The 26,494-nt window shown below is 42.3% G+C and overlaps 2 protein-coding genes and 1 long non-coding RNA gene across 3 annotated transcripts in view; 1 reads left to right on the forward strand and 2 right to left on the reverse strand.

The window, feature by feature from the left end:
* Positions 1-4,473, reverse strand: part of ARMC10 (armadillo repeat containing 10) — a 32,648-nt gene extending 28,175 nt beyond the window's left edge. The window contains exon 1 of the mRNA XM_004739589.3: positions 4,207-4,473. Coding sequence (XP_004739646.1) covers positions 4,207-4,345 — 139 coding nt within the window. The 5' untranslated portion in view covers positions 4,346-4,473. The remainder of the gene's footprint in view (positions 1-4,206) is intronic.
* Positions 4,474-4,611: 138 nt separating this feature from the next.
* Positions 4,612-26,494, forward strand: part of FBXL13 (F-box and leucine rich repeat protein 13) — a 248,478-nt gene continuing 226,595 nt past the window's right edge. The window contains exons 1-3 of the mRNA XM_004739587.3: positions 4,612-4,966; positions 20,015-20,118; positions 20,579-20,669. Coding sequence (XP_004739644.1) covers positions 4,892-4,966; positions 20,015-20,118; positions 20,579-20,669 — 270 coding nt within the window. The 5' untranslated portion in view covers positions 4,612-4,891. The remainder of the gene's footprint in view (positions 4,967-20,014; positions 20,119-20,578; positions 20,670-26,494) is intronic.
* LOC106006619 overlaps positions 16,632-26,494 on the reverse strand; it is a 58,556-nt gene continuing 48,693 nt past the window's right edge. The window contains exons 3-4 of the long non-coding RNA XR_001180814.2: positions 21,531-21,708; positions 16,632-18,317 (exon numbers count right to left, since the gene is read on the reverse strand). This is a non-coding gene — a long non-coding RNA (uncharacterized LOC106006619). The remainder of the gene's footprint in view (positions 18,318-21,530; positions 21,709-26,494) is intronic.

The raw sequence follows: 26,494 nt of genomic DNA on the forward strand, positions 1-26,494 counted from the left end.
CCCCACAGGTTATGGGCTCAGTCATCAAAGACTGCCCCCTACCCCCGACCAGGATCCTTTAAGTTCTACTCTACAATTCACTGGGAAACTTTATCTCTAAACCCTCCAAGATAGCGTCGACAATCATTCCCAAGCACAGGGGCCGCTGATATACATCTAAAGGGTCTCAGGAAAAGGTTTTATTCACGGTAATGAATAACCTTTTGCCCAACAACAGCTAACCCCTCAAGGTCTTGGAAATCTTGCTTCCAAAATTCCTTAGGAATTTTGCAAGTGTATAACAGACCCCTCCTCACAGCCCCGGGGCAGCAGCCCTTTCTGTCCATGGGTCCTGTCCAGGGCTTTAATAAACCACCGTTTTGCACCAAAACTGTCTCAAGAATTCTTTCTTGGTCATTGGCTCCGGACCTCACGCCACCGAACCTCACTTATATTCTAAGACTTCATCAACTCCAGGAAATGGTGCTGGGAAACCTGGACAGCCACATAAAAAGATGAAACTGGGCCACTCTTTTATCAGACACAAAAATCAACTTATAATCAAGTCTTTAACATAAGACTTCAAACCATCAAACTCTCAGGAGAACATGTAGGCAGTAAGCTCACTGACATAGGTTTTTGCATGATTTTTTAGATTTGACACCAAATCCAAAAGCAATGAAAATAAACAAGTGGACTATCAGATTTTAAAACTTCTGCACAGCAAAGGAAACCATCAATAAAATGAAAAGGCAACCTATGGAATGGGAGAAAATATCCCCCAATCATTTATCTGATAAGCAGTTAATATCCAAAATATATAAAGAACTCATGCAACTCAATGGGAAAAAACCCAAGTAATCGTTAAAAAAAATAAGCAGAGGATCTGAATAGCCATTTTTTCCAAAGACATATAAGTGGCCAACAGATATGTGAAATAGTGCTCAACATCTGTAATCATCAGTAACAGGCAAATCAAAACCACAATGAGGTATCACCTCACACCTGTTAGAATGCTAGTATCAAAAAGATAAGAGATTTAAAAACAAAAACAAAAACAAAAAGATAAGAGATAACAAGTGTTGGTGAGGGTGTAGAGAAAAGGGAACCTTGGTCCACTGTTGGAGACTATGTAAATGGTGCGGCCACTATGGAACCGTTTGGACGTTCCACAACATCAAGAATACAACTAGCACGCAGATCTAGCAATTTCACTTCTGGGTATTTATGTGAAGAAAAAGAATTATTACCTTGAAAAGACATATGCATCTCCATGTTCACTGCAACATTATTTATAACAGGAAGACACAGAAACAACCTCAGTTTTCATTGATAGATGAATGGATAAAGAAAATGTGGTCTACATATATATAGGAAAACTGAAATAGTGGATTATTACTCAGCCATAACAAGAAGGAAATCCTGCCATCTGCAACAACCCGGGTGAACACTGAGGGCATGATTCTCAGTGAAACAAGTCAGACAGGAAAGAAAAAACAAATATGACATAATCTCACTTATATGTCGAATCTAAAACAAGAAAAAGGAAAAAATCAAATTCACGAATAAAAATAGATTCATGACTGGGGTTGCCAGAGGCAGGCGAAGGGGGAGTGTAAAATGGATGAAAGTGATGAGAAGCACAAGTTTAAAGATATGTAAATATTGGGAAAGTAATGTACAGCTTGATGACTACAGTTAGCAAGCAATACTGTATTATGTACTTGAAAGTTGCTGAGAGTAAATCTTAGAAGTTCTCATCCCAACAACAAAAAATCTGTGCCTATGAAGTGAGAGATGTCAACTAAACTTTTCATGGTGATTATTCTGCAATATGTACAGATACCTGAACCAAGTATATCAAATCAAACCAAATATATACATATTACATATATTTTATATCAAATATATACATAGCCACATATCATACTGTATACCTATCATTAATACAGTATTTTATGTCAATTTTATCTCAATTACAACAAAAAAGATCATCTTCAAAAATCTAAACATGATGCTGAAAAAAATGATACTTGTTAAGTCTTCTTCAAAGATAAAGGGGTGGGGCGCCTGGGTGGCTCAGTGGGTTAGGCCTCAGCCTTGGGCTCTGGTCATGATCTCAGGGTCCTGCGATCCAGCCCCGCATCGGGCTCTCTGCTTCATGGGGATCCTGCTTCCCCCCACTTCCTCACACCCTCTCTGCTCCACAGGGAGCCTTCTTCCCCACCCCCCCCCGCCCCCACCTCTCTGCCTACTTCTGATTTCTGTCAAATAAATAAATAAAATCTTTAAAAAAAAAGATAAAGGGGTAGTTTCAGGAAGAAGGGACCAGGAGCACCTTATTTTGTAAGGTGCCTGACTTAAGGTAAGGGTGACTTTGGAACTGGTAAAATTAAGTTTAAAACACTGACTTTGTCAGTGTTCACCAGGTTCAATCAGTGTAAGTGAGAAGGTATCTGAATCCAGAAATCTCTTTCACACACAAACAAATTAGGCTTTGTAAGTCAGGGAAAATAAAAACCTTTTTTTGAAAATTGCTTTTTCCTTTGTCCCTAAAGGGAAACAGACCTTCTCCCTACTGTTTTCTCGGAGTATTTCCTTGAGTAAACTTGTACAGCTCACCCTCGAACAATGAAGAGTTTAGGGGTGCCAAAATCCACGTATAATTTTGGATTCTCCCAAACTTAACTACTAATAGACTGCGATGAACTGAAAGCCTTACTGAAAACAGTTAACATATATTTTGTATGTGATATGTCTTATGTACTGTATTATTACAATAAAATAGGCTAGAGAGAATGTTAAGAAAATCATAAGGAAAATACACTTACAGAACTGTACCTATACTGAAAAAAAACCAAAAAACCTCCATGTAAGTAATCCTGTGCAGCTCACATTCCCCTTGTTCAAGAACGAGCTATAACTGTAATTCCTTTGTCTCCTTAATATAAATGACATCTTTTTAAAAGCTAAGTAACTCTCCTGCCAGTTTACAACCCAAGAAAGTCTTTCTTATGGGATTTGGGGTCATCTGTTTAAAATGTAAACATCAAAAAGGTGGAGCCCAGATCTCTGAATTTAGCCTCACCACCTGGTTCTATGTTGTAACCACCTGCTTGTCATAGATGCTGAGAAGATGCTGAGAAGTCTTATGTTTCCTTTGGATAAAAGCAATTAGCTGAAACAAATTGCCACGTCAATTCCCAGTGAATTTACAATGAATTATGTGTAAATGGTGCTGTCAAGCCTTTTCTTAAAGACAAGTTACTGTCTTTCTGGATAACATGCAGGTGGTATGAAATAGATATCTGCCTAGATACATAAAGGGGTGAGAATTCTCTATTCAATCCCATTAGCTGACTGCCTGGGATGAGCACAGCAATCTAGTTTAATGCTTACTCAACAATAAAACTTTAGTTCTTTTCTGTATTTGCAGAGAGGAATTTCTTGGTTGGCAGGAGAATTCATTTTTAATTATTTCTGTAACAACGTCCATGACCGGAAATTTCCCTCCAGAACATCCAGCAAATCCTCAGAATCCCGAACGCACCCATCGGGACTTTTGGACGGCAACCTAACCATGCACTTTTTCGCCGGGAGGGTAGCTTCCTTTCCCATGCAGACAACTGTTTCAAACTGATAGGTACATCCGTGTCTGTTATCTCCAGAATCTCTCAGCGACTTTGTGTATGAACCACAGTGACTTCAAGGTACCTCCCCTCTGAGGCTTGGCCGAGAGGACGCAGAACTACCCCTCCAGCTTTCCTTCTCCCAGGGCAACTGCAGACACGACTTCGTCTACCGCTCCAGGCCCCGCAACACCCACGCCATCGTAGGGAGAATCCCCTTGGTAACACAAAAGCCGGAGCAAGCTTTAACGTGCGGGGTGGCGGACATGCTTTTGAGAAACCCAGCCAATCCTCCGCTGTGACGCCGCACTCAGGCAGGAAAATGTGGGCAACTTTTCATCACGGGATTTTGAACTAAGTGGAGGCAGGAGGCGGCTCCGGACCTTACAGCATCCCATCAAGTGGACGATCAGTCCTCTGCACCTGGCTTCTCCACCTGGCCGTGCTCACTAGCCTCCCGCCCTCCCCTGCCTCGGCTTCTTTGGCCGCGAGCACGGCAAGGCCACGAGCGCCCGCTGTCTTCAACCTTCACCCCAGGGATAACACCCAGCCCCGGTCCGCTGTCCCCCGCCGCCTGCCGGGCATCCCGTGGCCTCACCTGCGGAGCGCGAGGCGCGCAGCCGAAACCCGCGGCCGCCTTGCCGCTGCCCCCGCGTCAGCTTGTAAATGCAGTAGCAGGCGCCGGCCCCGAGGACCAAGCCCGCCGCCACCCAGCCCACGTCCCGGGCGCCGCCCATGCTGCCGCCGGGGCTGGGGCGCAGCGTTGGGGCTGGGGCGCAGCGTTCGGCCTGGCGCAGGAGGCCCCGGAGCCAGCGGATCCCGCCGCCAACCGAGCGCGAGCCCGCGGAGAAGAAAGGAAATAGGGTCTGAGCTCCGCCTCCCGGAAACGACCCTGCCAGACTAGCAAGACCGCCCCCTGCGGCCCCGGAGCGTCCCGGCGGCTTGGCAGAGGCGGGGCGGGGGGGCAGGACTAGTCCGGAGCCTCAGGGACTGCGTGACCCGAAGGGAGCCCCCGGAGGCTGCCGCCGCCGCCGCCGCTGTCCGAAGACGGACTTCTGCTGGCTGCCGCCGGGGCCGAAGCCCGCCTTCCTCCCGCCGCCCTCTTGGCTGCTCCCCTGCCCCCGCCCCGCCTAGGGGACGCGGACCTCACTCCGCCGCGCCCGCCCCTCCCTGCCCCGCGGTTGCCGGGGCAACGCCGGGACGCGCTAGTCCCCGGCCTGGGCGCGGCGCCTGCTTCCGGGGACGCGGAGGGCCGGCGGGGAGTTTCAGTGGGGCCTCTGGTCATGGCCTCGCTACGCACTGCCAACCCCCAGCTGAGGAACTACTTCAAGGAGAACTACATTCCTCAGGTCTGCGAGGTACTGGCGCCACGTGGCGGCGGAGTTAAAAGGGAGAGGACCCCGGCGATTTCTCGGAGGAGCGGCTAGGGTCTGGCGGGAGAGCGAGTGGAGGGTATGAGGAGCGGAATGGGAGAGGATGAAGTCAGCCTTGAATAGACTGGCCGTCTGGGCTGAAGACACAGATCAGAGAGGAGAAGACAGAGGGGACGATGGTGGCGGAAAGGAGGGGAAGGGTGACATGTTCCCCGGAGAAAGAGCGCAGGGCCCCGGGGACAGCAACCGCGCACTCCAGACGATAAGGTCTGGTCAAGAGGGGCCTGAGGACCGAGGAGGACCGCGGAGAAAGTGTTCTAGAGACAGAGGAGCAAAATTAGAAGAGTGCGGCTCTATGAAGAGAGTGGGCAGTAGTGTCACCTAGGAGGAGGTATGGTGGGTTTGGCACACGGTGAGCCTGTGTGATGAAGGCAGAGGATAGATTTCAGGTCAGCTGAGCGAGAGTGGACGCTGAGACCCCTACGGAAGGCAGCCAGCCCTTCGTGAAGGGAAGGAGCCCACGGCCGGGATTGCCCTAACCCGAGGAGACTGTACCCTACCCGATCATTAGGAGGAAGGAGGACAGGAGAGGGGTGGGTAGGTTTTGTTGTTTTGGGGGTAGGAAGCCAAGTAACTTCCATTTTCTCTACAAATATTTGGTGAGATATTTGCTAAGAATGTGTACCTTTGGAGGCAGCAGAGGGGATTTGGAGCAGAGATAAGGTATGTGGAGATTAAGGGGGAGAGAAGTCTAGGGAAGGAAAGAAGAGGGGAGCCAGCCAATGTTGAGAGCCCTGCTCGGGATGGTAAGTCTCTTGTGCAGCTGGGAGGGCAATTTGATAGAGCCTTTCTGAATGGTATTTTAGAAGTATTTGTTAAAATGTTAAGTACATACACCCTTTGACCAAACATTTCACTTCTAGAGATCCACTTCAGGCATAGACTTTCACTGTATCCGGAAAGCTGTACAAGGATATTCATTATTGTGAAAATAGCAAATAACTTATATATAAATAAGGGAATGGGATAGTATGTAAAATATGTATGTATTTTTTGAGAAGAAGAGCTTTCCAAGACATTTTATTTTATTTTTTTTTAATATTTTATTTATTTATTTGACAGGCAGAGATCACAAGTAGGCAGAGAGGCAGGGAGAGAGAGAGGAGGAAGCAGGCTCCCTGCTGAGCAGAGAGCCCAGGGGCTTGATCCAAGGACCCCGGGATCATGACCTGAGCCAAAGGCAGAGGCTTTAACCCACGGAGCCACCCAGGTGCCCAAGACCTATTTTAAAAGAGGAAAAATAATGCAAGTTGCCCCAGAAGTGTCTACTACAATGTAACTACTCTGATTTCATATACGTATGTATATGTGTGTATATGTAGGTACATATATCTAGCTACATTTAAGACAATAATGCATGCATAGAACATACACAAAACTTTTAAAGCAAATGTTGGGGGGATGGCTTTATTTTTTTTAAATTTTTTCCATATACCTCTGTATTGTTTTAATTTTTTTCTGCTGAGTTTCATTCATGTTTTACTTCCATACAATTATGTTTGAAAATAGGTAGAAGCATGGTACTCATCCTCCCCACTGAGTGATTTTCTTAAGTAACAGTAAACCAGATGTAGGTATAAAAATAAGGGTTGACTTCATCCAGGATAGGCGTTTGCCAGGCATATAGTTTGGAGGGGCGGTGGTGGTGAAGGAGCTAAGCTTTTTAGAGTGTCTGAGGGATGGGCAGAGGGACTAGGTGGGAAGCGAGAACAGTTCCTGACACTGATAGACGGGCAGAAAGTAGAGGATCCTAAGGAGTAAAGAGGGGTAGAGGGAGTCATGGAGGGAGGGAGCTGGAAGAGTAGGAGGGTAGGGGTCAGAAAGCGGAATGTTTGTGTTTAAGATTTTAGGATTGAGCTCTTCTGAGTGATGACTCACTCTAGATTGGCTGTGGAGTAGGTAGCAGAAGTGGACTTGAGTTGAGGGTCAGGGAACACCAGGGAAGTGAAAGCCTCTCCTCCTCTTGCTCTCCACTTGCCATATACCTCCACTTGCCATATACCTCTTTCCATATACTGGCAGAGGATCCTTGGTCCCTCCTTTGGGTACAAACCCCCATTGCTCCCAGAGGAGAGAGGCCTTCAGTAGAGCCCTTTGCCTAAGGCGATATTCTCATGAGGAGTCCCTCTCTCCCTTCTGGCACCACATTAGCAGTAGGAGCAAGGGAGCGGTTTTCCGGGGCCCACACTCCCACCTTAACCCGGTTACCCGCTTCCCCTAGGAGACTATCAGGATGAATCGCCCTGTGCCTCTTAAGCCTGCGTAGTTCTTCATCTGACCCAATTTGACAGTACTAAAGATCTTCTAAAACCCATCTTCTGCAAACTTTGGAAGATGTAATTTCTTTCTTTTATCATAGATTTCCTGTATACTCAACCTCTTCTGAATTTCACCTACCTATCTTAAATAAAACCTGAGTATCATTTCCCTGCAAATGCTTGCACAGAGCTGATTGAAAAACCAAAACAAAACACCCTGCTTGACTTACTGACTTAAATACCGATTCTATTGATTGATACTTGTCATCAGTTTTGGGACGTTTTTGACCATTTTCAAATAATGTTTCTACCCAATTCTCTCTTCTTCTTCTGGGACTCTAATCATCATCAATATGTTAGGCTTTTTTTGTCTCCCCCCCCACCCCGGTTCTGTTTTTTTCCTTCTTTTTCCCTTTGTGCTCAAACCTGGATATTTTTCACTGATTGTCTTCAAGTTTATTGATTCTGCTTTATGCTGTGTCCTGTCTACTATTAAATATATCAAATGGATTCTTAATTTCCAGCAGTATATTTTTCCATTTCAGGATTATCAGTTGATTCTTTTTTATAAATTTTGATGAAAATTTTGCATGTTTTCATCCCTTTTATCTAGCATTTCCTGTTTTCTTTAAAGTGTTGTTATTTTAAAAATCATTGTTAACATGAATAACTTTGAAGACTTTCGGAATGGGGTAATTGTTGAAACTGAGTGATGGGTTCATAGGGGTTCATGATACTCGTTTACTTTCTGTATGTTTGAAGTTTTCCATAATAAAATGTCCAAGGATAGCAATGGCTGGGTGTTTCTTCTCATAATGTACATAGCTAGGGATGGATGCTAGACCAGTTTCCTTGGGCTATATAGTTCTTTTCTATTTGCTCTTTGTATCAGTTATCCGTTGCCTTGTAATACAGCCACAAAACTTAGTGGCTTAAAGCAGCAAGAATCATTTCGTTTGTTCAAAAATCTGAATTCTGAAAGGTTTTTCAGGGAGAGCATGTCTCTGCTCCATGTGGTACCATCTGGGGTGGATGAACAGGAATTAAACACCCACTTTCAAGATGGTTTGCTCACATACCTGGCAAGTTGGTGCTGGGCGTTGGTTGGGGGCAGAGGGTCAGCTATGTCTGTGAGCCAGGAGGCTTGGTTTCTCCAAATGGGTCTCTTCATGAGCAACTTGGACTTCCCCACAGTATGGAGGCTCAGTTCTAAGAGCAAGCATCTCCAGAGAACTAGGTAGAAGTTATACCACCATGTGTGACCTCGGCTCAGAAGTCAACATAACATTATTTCACTGAGATTTAAGAGGAGGGAATATAGACCCCACTTCATGATGGGAGGCATATTAAAGTTACATTGTGACATAGCCCGTGGGATGGGAGATATTGTCATGGCCATACAATTAGCCACAAGTGGCTTGCTCATACAAGGGGAATCTGGGATCAAGTTGTAGTTACAACCATTATGTGGACAAATAAGATGGGAATCAATCACAGCAGTGTCACCCAGTAAGTGGGTTTCAACTCTTCTACATATTTATCCCTTCTTTTCCTCTTCCCTTTCTGTGTTCCCCAGGAGTAGATGTACACTGGACATTAAAAAGTTGCCCACACAATATGTGTTTCCCTCTTCCTTCTAATATTTCTTATGTTCTTCTATAACCTCCCTCTTCCCCACATAGACCATATGCTTCAGGGAAACTGACTATCTCTGTCCCCGGTGGTCCAGCCCTTATTGGCTTCCAACAATAAGGTTCTCTGGCCACAATGTCTGTGACAATGTGGGTGGTGGTAATCATGAGAGAAGGCAAGATGTGATCCAGGCCAGTTGATGTCAAGTTGCTGGTTGGAGTGCCAGGACAGAGATATACCATCTCTGGATGTCCATGGGGAAGTGTGCAGCCCTGGGAGCCACTGCCGATTATCCTGTACACACAAGGAGAAAAGGTTTGGGGTTCCTAGAGGTTTGTACACCCATCTCAAAGAGCACTGGATTGTATGTTCAACTCATGTTAGTCAGGTAACATTTTTCAAACAACAAATTAGGGTCTTGGCACCAGCCAGCCTTTTTTCTCTTGGGGGACAGCAAGAGTGGTAAGGAGGGGACGTCAGACCACTCCATCAGCAAATGTTTGCTGGACAGCTACCATGTGCTAGTAGAAAATTTGTCAGTGGCTTTGGGCACTTGCGGCTGTGAATCTGAAGCTGTCTTTAGTCCTGACATTTCTCTTGCATTCTCTGTGCATTTATCTATTTGGGTGTCCTGTGAAACACTAAAGAAACATAAATGGGTGAAGCTAATTTTAATAATATATATATATATATATATATATATATATATATTTTAAGGATTTTTTAAAATTTATTTGACAGAGAGATCACAAGTAGGCAGAGAGAGGGAGAGAGGAAAGCAGGCTCCCTGCTGAGCAGAGAGCCCGATGCGGGGCTCGATCCCAGGACCATGGGATCATAACCTGAGCCGAAGACAGAGGCTTTAAACCACTGAGCCACCCAGGTGCCCCTTTAATAATATATTTTATAAAACCAGTCCCAGAACGTAATCATTTCAACATGGACTCAATATAGATAGAATCATATTAAGTTTTCAAAATTGGGTGGGTATTTTACACTTAAACAGCCCATCTCAATTTAGACTAGCCATGTCTGAAGTTCTCAATAGCCACATGTAATTAGTTCCTACTATATTAGACAGTGCAGGTCTCAACTATATTAACATGTGTAATAAGCCAAGGAAAATTACCCTGGACCCGGAAATGATCATTGTGTCTCTAAGGTTGTACTTTTCAAGGGCACAAGGCTTCTAGAACTTCAGGAAAAGCCTGAGTGGCACAGTGAGGCTGAAGGGGTGGTCTAATGGCCAATCAACATGGTTTCCTCCTTCCCAGTGATCAGCAGGGTCACACGTGGGATAGCTGTTCTCACACACACCAAAGGAAATTGATGTCTACTTTCAAATCTAAAAAATAGATTTTATTGTGAAAATGAAAAAAGTAATAAAAGCACTCTATCAATCGAATGTTCTGTCTACCCAGATTCCCATGTTGAAACCTAGTCTCCCATGTCATGGTATTGGAGATGAGGCCTTTGGGAGTTAAGTCATGAGGTAAAGCCCTCATGAATGGGATTAGTGCCCTTATAAGGAGGCCTGAGGGACATCCCTCTCCCCTCCATCATGTGAGGGCACTGTGAGAAGACAGCTGTCTGTGAACCAGGAAGCACCTCTCACCAGACACAGAATCTTCCTGTACTTGGATCATGGACTTCCCAGCTTCTAGAAATAAATTTATATTGAGAAGTTTCTGTTGTTTATAAGTCACTCAGTCTATAGTGTTCTGTTACAGCAGCTTGACTGGACAAATGGTTGATGTGGTTTGTTGTTTCAAACCACAGATCCTTTTAAATCCACAGTGGAGGGGTGCCTGGGTGGCTCTGTCAGTTAAGCATCTGATACTTTTGTTTTTTGTTTTTTAAGATTTTATTTATTTGACAGAGATCACAAGTAGGCATAGAGGCAGGCAGAGAGAGAGGGAGGAGGAAGCAGGCTCCCTGCCTAGCAGAGAGCCTGATGCGGGACCCTGGACCGATCCCAGGACCCTGAGATCATGACCTGAGCTGAAGGCAGAGGCTTAGCCAACACTGAGCCACCCAGGAAGTCCCTGACTCTTGATTTTTGGCTCGGAGTCTTGATCTCGGGGTCATGAGATCGAATCCCACCTTGGGCTCTGTGGTGGGTGTGGAGCCGGCCTAAGATTCGATCTCTCCCTCTGCCCCTCCCCTCACCTACCCTGGTGCTCATGTGTTCTCTCTCTCTCAACAAAACAAACAAAACAAAATAAACCCCACAGCTGAGAAGGACTCTAGGGGAGACTTTTGGTGACACAGATGGAGATTGAATAAGTGGCCTTGGTTCGGTCCTTCTGAAGTTCTCATTCTCTGGGGTTGTCTCTCTTTGGATACTGTTATAGCTACCTCCCTAATCCTTCTAGATGAAGCCCATCCCAATAAAGGACAAATAAAATGTATGCAAAATCAGAGATGGCTAGTGTCTTAGTCTTCCTGGGCTGCCATAACAAAATACCATTGTACTGGGGGGCTTAAGTCACAGAAATTTGTCTTCTCATAGTTCCAGAGCTCAAAGTGTGAAATGAGGGTGCCCACGTGGGTGGGTTCTGGTGATGGCACCCATCTTGGCTTGCAGACACCTGCTTTCTCACTGTGTCTCCCATGGCAGAGAGAGAGAGAGCAAGCTGGCTGGTGTGTCTTTTTATAACAGTGCTAATTCTATCATGAGGACCCTATTCTCATGACCTCATCCAGCCCTGAATACCTGCTAGAGGTCCCATCTCCAAATATCATCACACTGAACACATGAATTTTGAGGGAACACAATTAGCCCATAACAGATAGTCAGTGGAAGAAAACTATTTAACCACCTGGCAAAACAAAGTGTAGATGAAATGAATTACTGTTTTCCAGCCATCAAATCAACAAAAATTAGAATTTTATAATTATCAGTGCTGGCAAGGTAAAATGGACACTCACATTGGCTGTTAATAAGAGTATAAATTGATAATACCTTTTTATTTATTTATTTATTATTATTTATTTATTTTTTTAAAGATTTTATTTATTTGAGAGAGAGACAGTGAGAGAGAACATGAGCGAGGAGAAGGTCAGAGGGAGAAGCGGACTCCCCGTGAAACTGGGAGCCCTCTGCGGGACTCGATCCCGGGACTCCCGGATCATGACCTGAGCTGAAGGCAGTCGTCCAACCAACTGAGCCACCCAGGCGTCCCGATAATACCTTTTTAGAAAGCAATTTTGAGATAGGTATGAAGAGCTTCAAAACATACCTCCTGGGGCCTGGGTGGCTCAGTGGTCTAAGCCTCTGCCTTCGGCTCAGGTAATGATCTCAGGGTCCTGGAATCAAGGCCCTCCTCAGGCTCTCTGCTCAGCAGGGAGCCTGCTTCCTCCCCTCTCTCTGCCTGCTTCTCTGCCTACTTGTGATCTCTTGACTGTCAAATAAGTAAATGAAATCTTAAAAACAAACAAAAAACCCCCATACCTCCTGATTCTATATTCTTGCAATCTATCCTAACAAAGTAGTCAGAGATGAAGATATGTACATTTCATCATTAATAGTGAAAATATTACATCATACCATTTTTAATAATGGGACAAAGTTTGAAACAACTTAGATGGCCAACCATTTAGAAGTTATAAAAATTTATGGTACTATTATTTGTAGCAGATTACCAACCAACCTCAATACATGATTTTTAAAAAAAAATTTTAAAGATTTTATTTATTTATTTATTTATTTGGGAGAGAGAGCATGAATGTGGAGGAAGGGGGAGAGGGAGAGGGAGAAGCAGACTCCCCCCTGAACAGGGAGCCTGACACGGGATGCACCATCCCAGGACCCTGAGATCATGACCTAATCTGAAGGCAGACGCTTAACGGATTTAGCCACCCAGGTGCCCCAGTACATGATGTTTTGAAGAATTTTGACCAGATGTGGAAAAATGTTTCATAACCAAGAAAATAAAAAGGGATAACCCCCCCAAAAAGATACACAATAACAATACATAATCCTCATTTTAATTTGTAAAACTATAATTTTAAAATTTAATTTGTAAAAAATACATGCATTGTGAAAGACTGAAGTTAAAAGTTTTATTAGAGGTTATTTCTGGTGGGCAGGATTATGGTTGATTTTTATTTTCTTCTCTATATTTTCTCTGAATTTTCCAAATTGCATACATCATATACTATTTTTATAATCGGAAAAAAATGTTCATATATTAAAAGAAAATACTGAAATGCTGGCCTAAATGTAGGAAAAACAGTATGCTTTTGCATACGGTTACCAAATAAACTAGAAAGCAATAAAGAAAGCCCAGGAGCAGAAAAACCTTTTTTACTGGGAAGCTCCAATTTCTCATCCCAGGTGCAGCTGGTTGGCCTGTTGCAGGCCTGTGTCTGGTCTCCCTGGGATGAGATCCCTTTGGCTCTTGCCGCATGATTGAGGTCTCCTGGGCGCCTCATTCCTAGATGGCTCAGTGTCTGCCCCAACTAGCACCTTCATAAAACCCTCTCACTTTGGTTCAGTTTGCAGGTAGGCCTGTGTGTGCCTAATTGCATGCTGGTAGATTCCAAAGGTTTTTTTGGTTCTGTGTTAGCAGAATCCCAGGCTTGTCCTGACTCCTAGGAGGAATGCTCTACGGTCAGAGGAGGGGCATTGGGAGAAGAGAGCTCTGCTGCTTCCCTTTCCACCCATCCTGCAGCATCAAAGAACAGTTCTGGTCCTATGTGGATATATTTTGGGATTCTCATGAACTTGGAGGGGGGATTAAAGATTTTTTTTTTTCTGATTTCACAAGATGAATTTGAAATCACTGTGATTAATCACCACAGTTGTTTTCTGTCCCCAAATAATATCCTCCTTCATGGTTCATAGCCTCATGTTGCAACAAGCTGGTCTATTTCCATCAGGGACCACCAGTATCTAATATGCCTTCCATGTAATCTACATGTACTATTTGTACAAGAGATAGAAACATCCAGAAATAGAAGGGCTGTAGTGTTTGTACAAGACATAGAAACATTGAGAAATAGAAAGGTTTTTTTTTTAAGACCTTGGAGGCAAGTATTTTTTAAACTTTAATTCTCGGTTTGAAATAAATGAACTGATTGATCAAATACTTGTAAATTTGGGCAATAAAAGTTTAACTCTCTGTATACCATTTTAAATTCAGGAAAAGTATATTTTAGAAATTCAAAGGTTTTTAAAAAATGTCTGCCTGTGGAGACTCAGAGCCTGCACCTAGATGGAACTATGGGAAAACTGAGAATTATCTTTTGGTTCTACACTCACTGAGATATTTCTGAGACCTCTGAAATACTCACCCCACCACTGTGGACATCTCTTTGGATATATTCCTTACAAGAAACATTTGTATTTATTTAAGTATTTATGTATTTATTCATTTATTTAAGACTTTTAAAAGGATTTTATTTATTTATTTCACAGACAGAGATCACAAGTAGGCAGAGAGAGAGGAGGAAGCAGGCCCCCCACTGAGCAGAGAGTCCAATGCTGGGCTTGATCCCAGGACCCCAGGATCATGAGCTGAGCTGAAGGCAGAGGCTTTAACCGACTGAGCCACCCAGGCACCCCAAGACATTTGTATTTAAAAAGATATTAAGATGGGGCAATATACGATGAAGCCTTATTGGTAGAATTGGGTAGAATTTCAGACATACTTTGTATGTAATATTTAGAGATCAGTTTCTCTCTCTGTTTTCTACTAGTCAGGAGCGAGCACACTGCGTACAGACAAGGCCTACCCCATGGGACCAGAGGTGGGGGAGATACTATGGGTAAAGTGTCTACCAAATTATTAAAAATCTAGTGGTTGTCTAGATGTTTAAACATGTCTAAACATGTAGTGGTTGTCTGTGAGAGCGGAAAAGTGTTCTTCAAACCTAAGATCGCATTTCTGTTTAAGACTCAGTTTGCAAAACTAGATATTCCCAGCAGAGGGCGTATTTAAGTTACAAATCATGATCCTTATGCAAAGTTTTCTATTTTTAGAAATACTATAGGGGCACCTGGGTGGCTCAGTGGGTTAAAGCCTCTGCCTTCAGCTCGGGTCATGATCTCAGGGTCCTGGGATCGAGCCCTGCATCGGGCTCTCTGCTCAGCGGGGAGCCTGCTTCCTCCTCTCTCTCTATGCCTGCCTTTCTGCCTACTTGTCATCTCTGTCAAATAAATAAATAAAATCTTAAAAAAAAAAGAAATACTATAAAACCTTTTAAATTTTTATGATATTTATGTTTTATGTTTCTCTCGTGATTGATTCCAATTTGTATTTTTAAAATATTGCATTTATTTCTATATCACATAGATTATTCCTGGGTATTTTCTTTTAGGGACTAACAGCTGCAAATATTTGCTAGAGAGGCAAGAATGAGGAGCTGTTGGCTATGGGAGCAAGACACCGCCAGCCAATGTGGGACAGAAGGAACTGGATACCCTGACTCATTTTATGGGACCTTGGGGCTAAAAGGTTGTGGTTCTCTTGAGGGCAGTTACGTTTGCTGAGTTCCCTTAGCCCAGCCCCCCATTTCTCAGATGTTGTTCCAGAGGCAAATTCGTGGAACACTTAAATAACCAAAAGTGTATATAATTATTTTTTTCTCCAGTAGCAATTCACTTGTCTAGGGATTCCACAGCTGGTGGGTGCCTCCCTGTCGGGCCCGGTGCAATCCCGCAGGTATCAGAATCCATTGTCTGGCTCTCACCTCACGGAGACGGTCTCCTCACATGTCCACTCTGCCTTAAAACCCCTCAAGGGGCACCTTCCTCTCCCTGAGGAGTTATGGAGTTTCCAAAGTAAAAATTTGGGACCCTCTATTTAAATGTCAAGAAGACGCAGAAACTTTTGTATTTTCACATTTTTAACTTATTAACTTTCACAGAAACAAATTAAGAGGTCCCCTCAAATGACACAATGGCATGCCAACTCCATTTCTACCAGAGGTGGGGATGGCAAGAGTTTGTGAGATGTCACTTGGGGCTTGTTTGGGGGTGCTTAGGGAGGTGCAAGAGACTTTGAACAGAAACTTAAACCTATTCCAGGGCGCCTGGGTGGCTCAGTTGATTAAGCGTCTGCCTTCAGCTCAACCCAGGTCATGGTCCAGGGTCCTGGGATGGAGCCCCCCATCGTGCTCCCTCTTCAGCGGGGAGCCTGCTTCCCTATCCCCTACTCATGCTCGCTCGTGCTCTCTCTCTCTCACTGTCATATAAATAAATAAATTCTTTAAAAAGGAAAAAAAGAAACTTAAACCTATTCCTAAGGAAAGAGGTTTCTGTAATTTGTGATTCTGACATTGCATTTTTAAAAAAGGTTTATTTATTTATTTGACAGACAGAAATCACAAGTAGGCAGAGAGGCAGGCAGAGAGAGAGGAGGAAGCAGGCTCCCCACTGAGCAGAGAGCCTGATGTGGGGCTTGATCCCAGGACCCTGGGATCATGACCTGAGCCAAAGGCAGAGGCTTTAACCCACTGAGCCACCCAGGCGCCCCCTGACATTGCATTTTTAAAAGCAATCTTCATCTAAAAAACCCCAGACAAACAAGGTGAAAACTATATGTTGGTTATTCTGCCATCTATTTATTTATTTAAAGATTTTATTTATTTGAGAGAGAGAGAGAGAGAGTGCACAAGCTGGGGGAGGGGCAGAACAAGAGGGAGAAGCAGATTCCCCACTGAGCAAGGAGCCCAATCTGGGGCTTGATCTCATGACCCTGGGACCATACCCTGAGCTGAAGCCAGACCCTTAACTGACTGAGCCACCCAGGCACCCTATTTTACCATAAAAGAAGAATGTATTTGTGGGTTTGCATACGCATAAAATATTTCCAGATAATGTGGAAAAAACCCCCTCAAGTTCTGGAGGAAGATACACATGTGGACAATTTTGTGTGAGTGCATGCTATGTGCAAGGGAGGAGCCCGGAGTTTGTAGTTTAAAAACCTACTCACTCTGTGAATCACCTGGTCCTTCTTTGCCTCATCTGTGAAACCCAGAAGCAAGAATATACCCTCTAAAAGTCCAAGTCATCCCTAGTGGGATATTAGGAAGCAAAATGAGCCATGAAGTTCTGATGATTGGCCTTTGGCCACGTGATTGATCTTGCTGGGGTTTGATCATGAATGACCTAGAGGATTCTAGAGGAGGACCCAGTCCCAGGTCTTGGTATAGAATTCCGGCTTCTTCACAGAATGGCTATGTCTGCTTCTCTCTCACCTGAACCCTTTACTCCAACCAAACGGGTCTACGCCCATGAGGCTTTGCTCTTGCCAAGAGAAAGACCCTACCTGGAAACCTTCTGCCCATTCCTTGACCCTTGGAAGTTTCTCCAATAATATAATAATAATAATATAACAATAATAGTTTTATTAGAAACTATTGAGGGCTTCACAAGCTTTTTGCAAGCACTTTACCTTTGCACTCATGAAGCAATTAATTTTTGCATTGCTACATAGGCCCTTAGTATTTTACCATACTTATCTGCATATCTGAAAAGAGTTGCTCTCAGGGTGCCTGGCTGGCTCAGTCGGTGGATGGAACATGCAACTCTTGATCTTGGGGATGTGAGTTCAAGCCCCATGTTGGGTGTAAAAATGATTTAAAAATAAAACCTTGAAAAAAATAAGGACTTGCTCTTTTAGGTGTTTTATATGGACCCACAGTTCTCATAGACATTTACTGTCTTACTATTTATGTTTAAACTATTGGTCCATCAAGTTCTCTCTCCTAATCATTTCCCCCCAAATACATTTGTCTTAATCTTTTCCATTAGGCTTGGTATGAAATCAATGAAATCAATCCCTCTGTCATCCCACTGGCTTTGAGTGGTACAAGGGAATAGTTTTGAATTTCTTTGAATTTGAATTTCTTTTCTCTTTGCTCAAGTCTTTCCCTCTAATGAAGGTAAGAATTAGCAGTGGAATGGTTAAAAATAGTGATGGTTTATTATCATTATTATATATGATAATATAATATATTATCATTATTATCTATTGAGTACTTATTTTATGCTAGACACTATTCAAAGTACTTTACATATATTAGTTCACTTAATTCTCATGATAGCCTATGACATATGTACCTTTATGATCCCATGTATAGGTGAGGAAACAGGAACAGAGGAGCAGCTTGTCCAAGGTTCCACATTAGAAGATTGCAGATCCAGGATTTAAACCCAGTGGACTCCAGCAACTGCATTATCTTGTTTCTTGAAAGATGGGTAGTAGTAGAAAGGAGTAGAAACAATGTCCTGGGGGTGCCTGGATGGCACGATCTGTTTTAGTTCTTGGTTTTGGCTCAGGTCATGATCTCCAGGTCATGAGATCAAGCCCCATGTCGGCCTCCATGCTCAGTGCAGAGTCTGCTTACAACTCTCCCTTTCATTCTGCCCCCAGGCTCTAAAATAAATCAATAAAACTTTAAAAAATAGAAAAAAGAAAAAAATAAATAAAAAATTACCCTGAATAAATCTACGTTCATCACCAGTCCCCAGACACCTTTCAGAATATTTGAAAAATATTGGGAATGGAGTTAGGCAGAATCAAAAGAAAGTGGAGAATTGCACACTTGTGAAACTTGGTCTTTTTTGTCCTTTGTTGTGTAAGTTTTCACTAAGAAACCTTGCCTTGATAAAGCCCTAATTGATGTTTTGTGAGAGTCAAATGTTCATCCTGTGGGAATGTTTGCATATTTTGCCTCTGCTTATAAAGACTAAACTAGTGGTTTCATAATTTTTATTTTCATTGGGCAGAAAAAAAGCTATTGGTTCACTAGTTATGATTTTCTTATTAGCACAGGGCTATGTACCATTCATGCATTAATTCTATAAAGCCTCAGTCTGTTTTATTTTGCCCAGTGGGAAAATTAACAATGAGATTTCTTACCCAGAAGGTGAACATTTAAACTCTGCTTAGTTCTTTATGCCTTTACTAACGTTCCAGATACTTATCCTTTTAACTTGATTTGACTTCTGCAGGGACTGTCGTTTTCTAATCTGTGGAACTTAGAAATATAAAGAAATAAGTGATTTCTCATATTCATTAATTAGATCCTAACTTTAAAAAAAAATCACCTTAATGCTGCACTCCATTTAGGCCCTAGTTCTCAGACTTCAGAGTGTTTAAGAATCACCTGGGGAGCTCCTCAAAATGCAGCTCCCAGGGCTCCATCTTCACTTGTTCAACCCCCAGGTGATTCTGAGGTAAATGTTCTCAGGGTGCTACAACAGAATGAATGACGTGGTGAGGAGTGGGAAGTAGAAAAACTCAGTATTCTGGGGACTCAGGCCCTAAAGTGCCAGAAGGCAGAAGAGCCTGTCATCAGGACTGTTCAGGGAGCTGTCGGAAGTCTGGCCTCCGGGTAATAGAAGACTTCAGCCCTTAGGTCACAGAATACTATCTACATTCATCTTGCAACTGTGACAAGAATATGGACGTTGGGGAGGGTATGTGCTATGGTGAGTGCTGTGAAGTGTGTAAACCTGGCGATTCACAGACCTGTACCCCTGGGGATAAAAATATATTATATGTTTATAAAAAATAAAAAATAAATAAAATAATTTATTATTATTTTTAAAAATAAAAAATAAATAATAAAAGTAAATAATAAATAAAATAAAATAATTTATTTTTTATTTTTTATAAACATATAATATATTTTTATCCCCAGGGGTACAGGTCTGTGAATCTCCAGGTTTAATTTAATAAAAAAAAAAAGAATCACTGACCTCTTGTGCAATTATATTCTCTAGCTCTGGGGGAGAAAGAAGTCAGTCAGGGGTCGTCATCCTTAAAACGGGTAGAACCCACTATAAGACAACTATGTCTTCAATTTGGCTACAAATCTCTGCTCACATAAGGGAAAACACTAAGCAGCAACCCTATGGTGTCGTTGACAATGGATTTTTCTTTCAATAGTAAAGGGAAGCATTTTAGTTTGACTTCAACAAAATACTAACACTGGATAAAAAAGCGGGAGCACGTTGACCTAAAAAACTGTCACGTTATTTAACTTTGTAATTGTGGGAGAGAAGCCCATCTGCTGTTTAGTAAGAACACACAGATCCAGGAAGAGTGATTTGTTTCATTTTCCCTAGGCTCTGTTATGCGGCCTACTTATTACATGTCCTGAGGATCCCCTGAAATATTTACAGAAAATGATCATTACTATCATGGAAAATGGTCTTGAAAGTCTTCTCTGGTGAGTATTGCTTTGCTTTACAGTAGGGAGATATTTTATTTTGAAGGTAAAAGCCTCATTGTGTGGTAATGAAAGAGGTCTTGCCAAGGAACACTTCCATTTTCAAGATGGCTGAAGAATCCCTCCACAGGCTTGTAAGTCCCAAAGACGTCAATAGGAACAGTTTGCCCACTGGTTCTTAACGAGAAATACAGCTCTCTCTCATCAATCACGTCCTCACAGGGCAGATATTTCAAGTTGTGGGTGAAGAAAGGGAGGTATACCCTCTTGGGACGCTCAGCAAAATCTTGAGGAGGGGGTAGTTTGAAAAAGACCTGCAGGTGATTTTGATATGCTTCTCCCCAAAGTGTCTCTTCCTTCCCCTCCACCCATGGAATCACTGATTCAAATTGCTGATTTAATGATAAAACTAACGACTATGAAATGAAATGTCTGCCTCTGTTTGACGATTTTATTAAAGGGATATGTGCATCGATCCATCAATGAGGCCAAAAATTCGGAGATTGTCTGAAACGTACATGGAGCAACTCTTTGGGCTGGATGATCAGCTGGTCAGTATTAGTAATCAAACATTTAAAAATAAGTTTTGTTGGAAGATCTCAAATGGCATTAGATTTTATAACATGTATGAGGTCAAAGTGTTTTGGAATTGGAGGCATTCAGAAAAGTGAAGGAACATCTCACACACACACACACACGTGTGCACACCCCCTCTCCAGAACCATGTTCATAGTAACCTCCCCAAACTTTCAAGAAGCATTTGCCAAGCCTTTATTCTTTCACTTCTGAGAAAATCTTTATATTTCCTCCTTTCCTCTTTCTCCTCCTCCTCCTCTCTCGCATCTTTATAACGATAAACACAGCATTCTGGAAAGCTTTAAAGGAGGATATTTTCTTTCTGTTCTAATCTGCTTCCTTCTGTCTTCTACCCTTCTCTGTTTTCTTTGCCATCTGCCCCGGTATTATGCTTCTAAAGATAGGGCCAGATATTAATGAGGTCCAACTTAAAAGCCAGGCCTGATTGTTTTTTTGTTTTTTGAGACTGTATTTATTTGAGAGACAGTGGGAGAGGAAATGCAAGCCTGGAGAGTGGGAGAGGGAGAAGCAGGTTCCTTGCTGTGCAGGGAGCCCGATGTGGGGCTTGAACCCAGGACCCTAGGATCGTGACTTGAGCTAAAGGCAGCCACTTAACGACTGAGTCACCCAGGCGGCCTCCAGACCCAAGTGTTAATGAAAGGAATGACCAACTCCAACAGCGGGTTTTGACCTTGTAAAGAGGGCAAGGAAGTAATTCAGGACATGGAGTCTTTTAGAACAAACACTGTGTATCTGAGAGAAGCTAAAATAGCAAAAGACATGTGGGGAGAGAAATACCAACGCAAATTATGTGTGCGTAGAACTGCGTATGATACCTCTAGATCCCGGGCTGATGTCTTGGAAAGTATAGGCAGCACTTGGGAGTTGCTGGTGACATTGGGCACTGAAAGGTGGATTCAGAGCCCCGGTCACGATGGATGCTGAGAGCCAGATCAGTCTGAGGCATCAGTTGGAAGGCTGGGTGAAGGGTAGCACTGGCTTCTAATCAGGTGTCTGCAACAGAGAGACAGCAATGGAGGTATAGGATATTTCTGCCAAGGCTGGGATGATTCAGAGGACCAGCATGCTGGGAAGAACCCACAGGATGAATCCTAGTTGATCTGCATCATGGTGTGTGGATGTCTTAATGACTTCACTTTATCAGCCATGTACTCTACAAACTGTATTCTGCAAACTGTATCTGCAAACTGTATTCTTGGAGGTGTTTTGTGGGGGATCACCTCAGGAGCTGAGGGGGAGATGCAGGGAATGGGATTCTAGGTCTCTCATCCCCACCTTACACTCTAGAATAATTCCACTTTAAGTATAATGTCATATGAGAAAAGTTTAAACATCATTGCTATAATATACTAAAATTACAACAACTTGGGGTAGAAGGGTAGAGGCATCTACCTCATTGTCAATATTTTGAAAGTGATTTTATGAAATATAATCAGATTGTGCCCAATGTGTAGCTAGAAGCCTATAGAGAATCTTTTAAAGAATTGCAGGGAATTCTGAGAAACCATAGTTTTATTAGAAAAGGAATTCTCAGAGATATTTCATGATGTTGAACGTGCAAAGGGAAAACTATGGGAAGCTTATCTGGACTTAGAAGGGAGTATGACAACTCACCAAGGCATAGAAAAAATGCCCACTTCATATCATAAGGTAGGAAAAACAGAAACTAGATGTGACTTCACAAAAGGTAAATCTCCAGGTGCCTAGGATTGCTGAGTTAGAGGGCTCAGCCACAGTTGAAAATATATTAATTTATTTCTCCTTCACCCTCAGAGAAAAATGAAAAAATTTTTTTACAAAAAATACTTTAATCCCTAAAGTTTCCAATATTTTCAATTACAGTATAGCAAATATCAGCTTTGTTGGTTTTTTTTTTTTTTCCATTTTCTTTCCCATACAGTTTCTTATACAGCTATAATTGCTGGTAAGAGAGTTTTTAATGTTTTGACAAAACATTTTTTTTCTTTATAATTTTTTTACTATATTATGTTAGTCACCATACAGTACATCATTAGTTTTTGATGTAGTGTTCCGTGATTCATTGTTTGCATATAACTCCCAATGATCCATGCAATATGTGCCCTCCTTAATACCCATCGCTGGGCTAACCCATCCCCACACCACCATTCCCATTCCTCTAAAACCCTCAGTTTGATTTCCAGAGTCCATAGTCTCTCATGGTTCCTCTCCCCTCTCTGATTTCCCCCCTTTGTTTTTCCCTTCCTTCTCCTAATGTCCTCCATGCTATTCCTTATGTTCCACAAATAAGTGAAACCATATGATAATTGTCTTTCTCTGTTTGACTTATTTCATTTGGAATAACCTCCGCCAGTTCCGTCCATGTTGATGCAAATATTGGGTATTCATCCTTTCTGATGGCTGAGTAATATTCCATTGTATATATGGAGATCTTTATGCACTCTCTACTAAAGGGGATCTTGGTTCTTTCCATAGTTTGGCTATTGTGGACATTGCTTCTATGAACACTGGGGTGCATGTGGTCCTTCCTTTCACTAGACCTGTATCTTTGAGGTAAATACCCAGTAGTGCAGTTGCTGGGCCATAGGGTAGCTCTATTTTTAGCTTTTTGAGGAGCCTCCACACTGTTTTCCAAAGTGGCTGTACCAGCTTGCATTCCTATCAAGAGTGTAAGAGAGTTCCCCTTTCTCTGCATCCTCTCCACCATTTGTTGTGTCTTATCTTGTCAATTCTAACTGGTGTAAGGTGGTATCTCAATGTGGTTTTGATTTGAATCTCCTTGATGGCTAATGATGTTGTTTTTTCCTGTGTCTGTTAGCCATTTGTATGTCTTCTTTGGAGAAGTGTCTGTTCATGTCTTCTGCCCATTTTTTGATGTGATTATCTGTTTGTGTGTGTTGAATCTGAGGAGTTCTTTATAGATCTTGGATATCAGCCCTTTGTAGTGTCATTTGCAAATATCTTCTCCCATTCCATGGTTGTCTCTTTGTTTTGTTGACTATTTCCTTTGCTATGCAGAAGCTTTTGATCTTGATGAAGTTCCAGAAGTTCGTTTTCACTTTTGTTTCCCTTGCCTTTGGAGACAACCAAAGAAGTTGCTGTCTTGAAAGAAGTTGCTGTGGCCGATGTTGAAGAGGTTATTTCTTATGTTCTCCTCTAGGATTTTGATGGATTCCTGTCTCACATTGAGGTCTTTCCTCCATTTAGAGTTTATCTTTGAGTATGGTGTAAGTGAATGCTCAAGTTTCATTTTCCTGTATGTAGCTTGACAAAACATTTTAAAGATCACAAACAATTGTAATTGTTCCAATTATTAAGATTATTTTGTATGCTTTCAGTGTGAAATCATTTTTATGATCTGTCAGGACACTGTCCTGCAAGGACCGCCTGCATATGGCTATTTATAACTATGTGTTTGTTTCTGTTTGTGCAAACACAGAAGGAAACTGTGAGTAAGGCACATAGTTACAGAAAAGTAGGAACTGTTCTCATAATAGCAAATAGAAAGATATTTTGTCTGTGTGTTCCAAGATGAAAGAATCCACCATTGTCAGGAGGAAACTAACTTCACAGACTTGATTCTCATTGCTTAGGAAATGAAATCTCCAGATGCGTACTAATTACAAGAAGAAAAGTCATCTATAACATTTAAAAACTCTTTTCATTATGGAAAAATGGAAACACAACACACAAAAAGAACACCATAATGATCCCCCCTCATCCAGCTTAAACAATAATCAATAATTTTGCCAATCTTGTTAATCATTCTCCCTTTGCCCCTCCTCCCTTTTTGCTGAAGTATTAGAAAGCCAATCCCAGGAATTATATTATTTTACCAGTAAATGCATCAATATGTACTCTAACAAAAAAGAACATGTTTAGAGAGCACAGCCCAGTGCCATCTTCTGTGTAATGAAATTAGTAATAATTCCTGAACACCACATCAGGCTGATTCTATATATATATATATTTCCCCCCCCCATATTCAGCCCATATTTGAGTTTCCCAAATTGTCTCAAAAATGCCTTTTTTAGGGGCGCCTGAGGGGCTCCATGGGTTAAAGCCTCTGCCTTTGGCTTAGGTCATGATACCAGGGTCCTGGGATTGAACCCCACATCAGGTTCTCTGCTCAGCAGGGAGCCTGTTTCCTCCTCTCTCTCTGCCTGCCTCTCTGCCTACTTGTCATCTTGTTTGTCAAGTAAATAAATAAGATCTTTAAAAAAAAAATGCCTTTTTTACACATGGGTCTGTCAAATTGGAATCCATGGAGGGTCTACATGGCACTCGGGTGTCAGATCAAATGCCTCTTGTAATTAACTGTAATTAATCTTCCCTACTTCCCATGCCACTTCTTTATTGAGGAAAACATCATTTGTCTTGTAAAATGTCCCACACTCTCATTGTTTCCTCTGGCATTATTTCATTTGCTCTGTTTCTTGTATTTACTACAAGTTTTTAGTTAGATCAACAGACTTGATATTCAGGTTCTTTTTTTCTTTTTTCCTCTTGTTGACAAGAGTAGCTGCATAGGGGGTGTTATGGGCATTGCATGGGGGGACGCCCAGTAGTCTGGTCAACCTGCTTTTTATGAATCTTCATTCCTATAGACAGTAATGTAATTGCTTATTAGTTTCATCTTACAACACAGACATAACTGTTTTGTAATAACAATACTACAAGACCACTAACAATAAAACCACTGAATGCAGGGGTGCCTGGGTGGCTCAGTTGGTTAAGTGTCTGCCTTGGGCTCAGGTCATGATCCTGGGGCCCTGGGAGTGAGCCCTGCATTGGGCTCCCTGCTCTGGGGGGAGTCTTCTTCTCCCTCTTTCTCTGCCCCAACATCCCCCCAACTCTCTCAAAATACATAAATATTTAAAATGAAAACCAAAAAACCCACTGAATGCAGTTTAAGAAAAGTATGCAATTCCAAAAAAACCCCAATTCTTTTTGTCCTTAAGATATATATATCCTACGAAATATTTTCAGTAAAAATAATACATTTTTTGTTACCCAAAATAATTCTTTGTGCTGATAGTCATCTTTTTCCCTCTTTGATATAACTATGCTTTTCCAGTTATGTATAATAGTACATGGCAGCAAAATCAAAACAATAAAATCAGTATTCTGAAAAGTATTGCTTCTATACCTACCTTTTCTCTTACCTATTCCATCCCTTTTTCTAAGGGATTTTAGTAGTTTTAAATTTCTCTATATAGTTTTTTCATCGTTTCCTTTTGAAAAGTATGAGCAAATACACTGTATTCTCCTCCCCTTCAACTTCTTATATTGAAGTAGCAGATGATGTGTAGCCTTCTGCTTCTTGCTTTTCTCACTTAACATGTCCTAGAGATTGTTCCCTTTTATTTTTTATTTTATTATTTTTTGAAGATGTTATTTATTTATTTGACAGAGAGAGAGAACACAAGCAGGGGGAGCAGCAGGCAGAGGCAGAGGGAGAAGCAGGCTCCCCGCTGAGCAGGGAGCACAATGTGGGACTCCATTCCAGGACCCTGGGATCATGACCTAAGCAGAAGGCAGACATAACCAATTGAGCTACCCTGGTGTCCTTGAGATTGCTCCCTTTGAAAATAATGCTATGAATTTTAGAATGATTCTATCATAGGGAGCACTGTGTAATAAAACCCTAAAACCTAAAAGAAAGATGTGGACTTAAGTGTCTTACTGGTGAACTATGAAAAGGAAACCTAACCCGATGACCCCAGTGGTGAGGGTTTTAATCATCTGGGAGAGGCAGGCAGATCCTGGGCCCCAGATGAGAATCAACTGGTTGATAATC

The sequence above is a fragment of the Mustela putorius genome, unplaced genomic scaffold, assembly GCF_011764305.1.
Source record: "Mustela putorius furo isolate JIRA1106 unplaced genomic scaffold, ASM1176430v1.1 tig00003845_pilon_pilon_pilon, whole genome shotgun sequence".
Taxonomy (NCBI): Eukaryota; Metazoa; Chordata; class Mammalia; order Carnivora; family Mustelidae; genus Mustela; species Mustela putorius.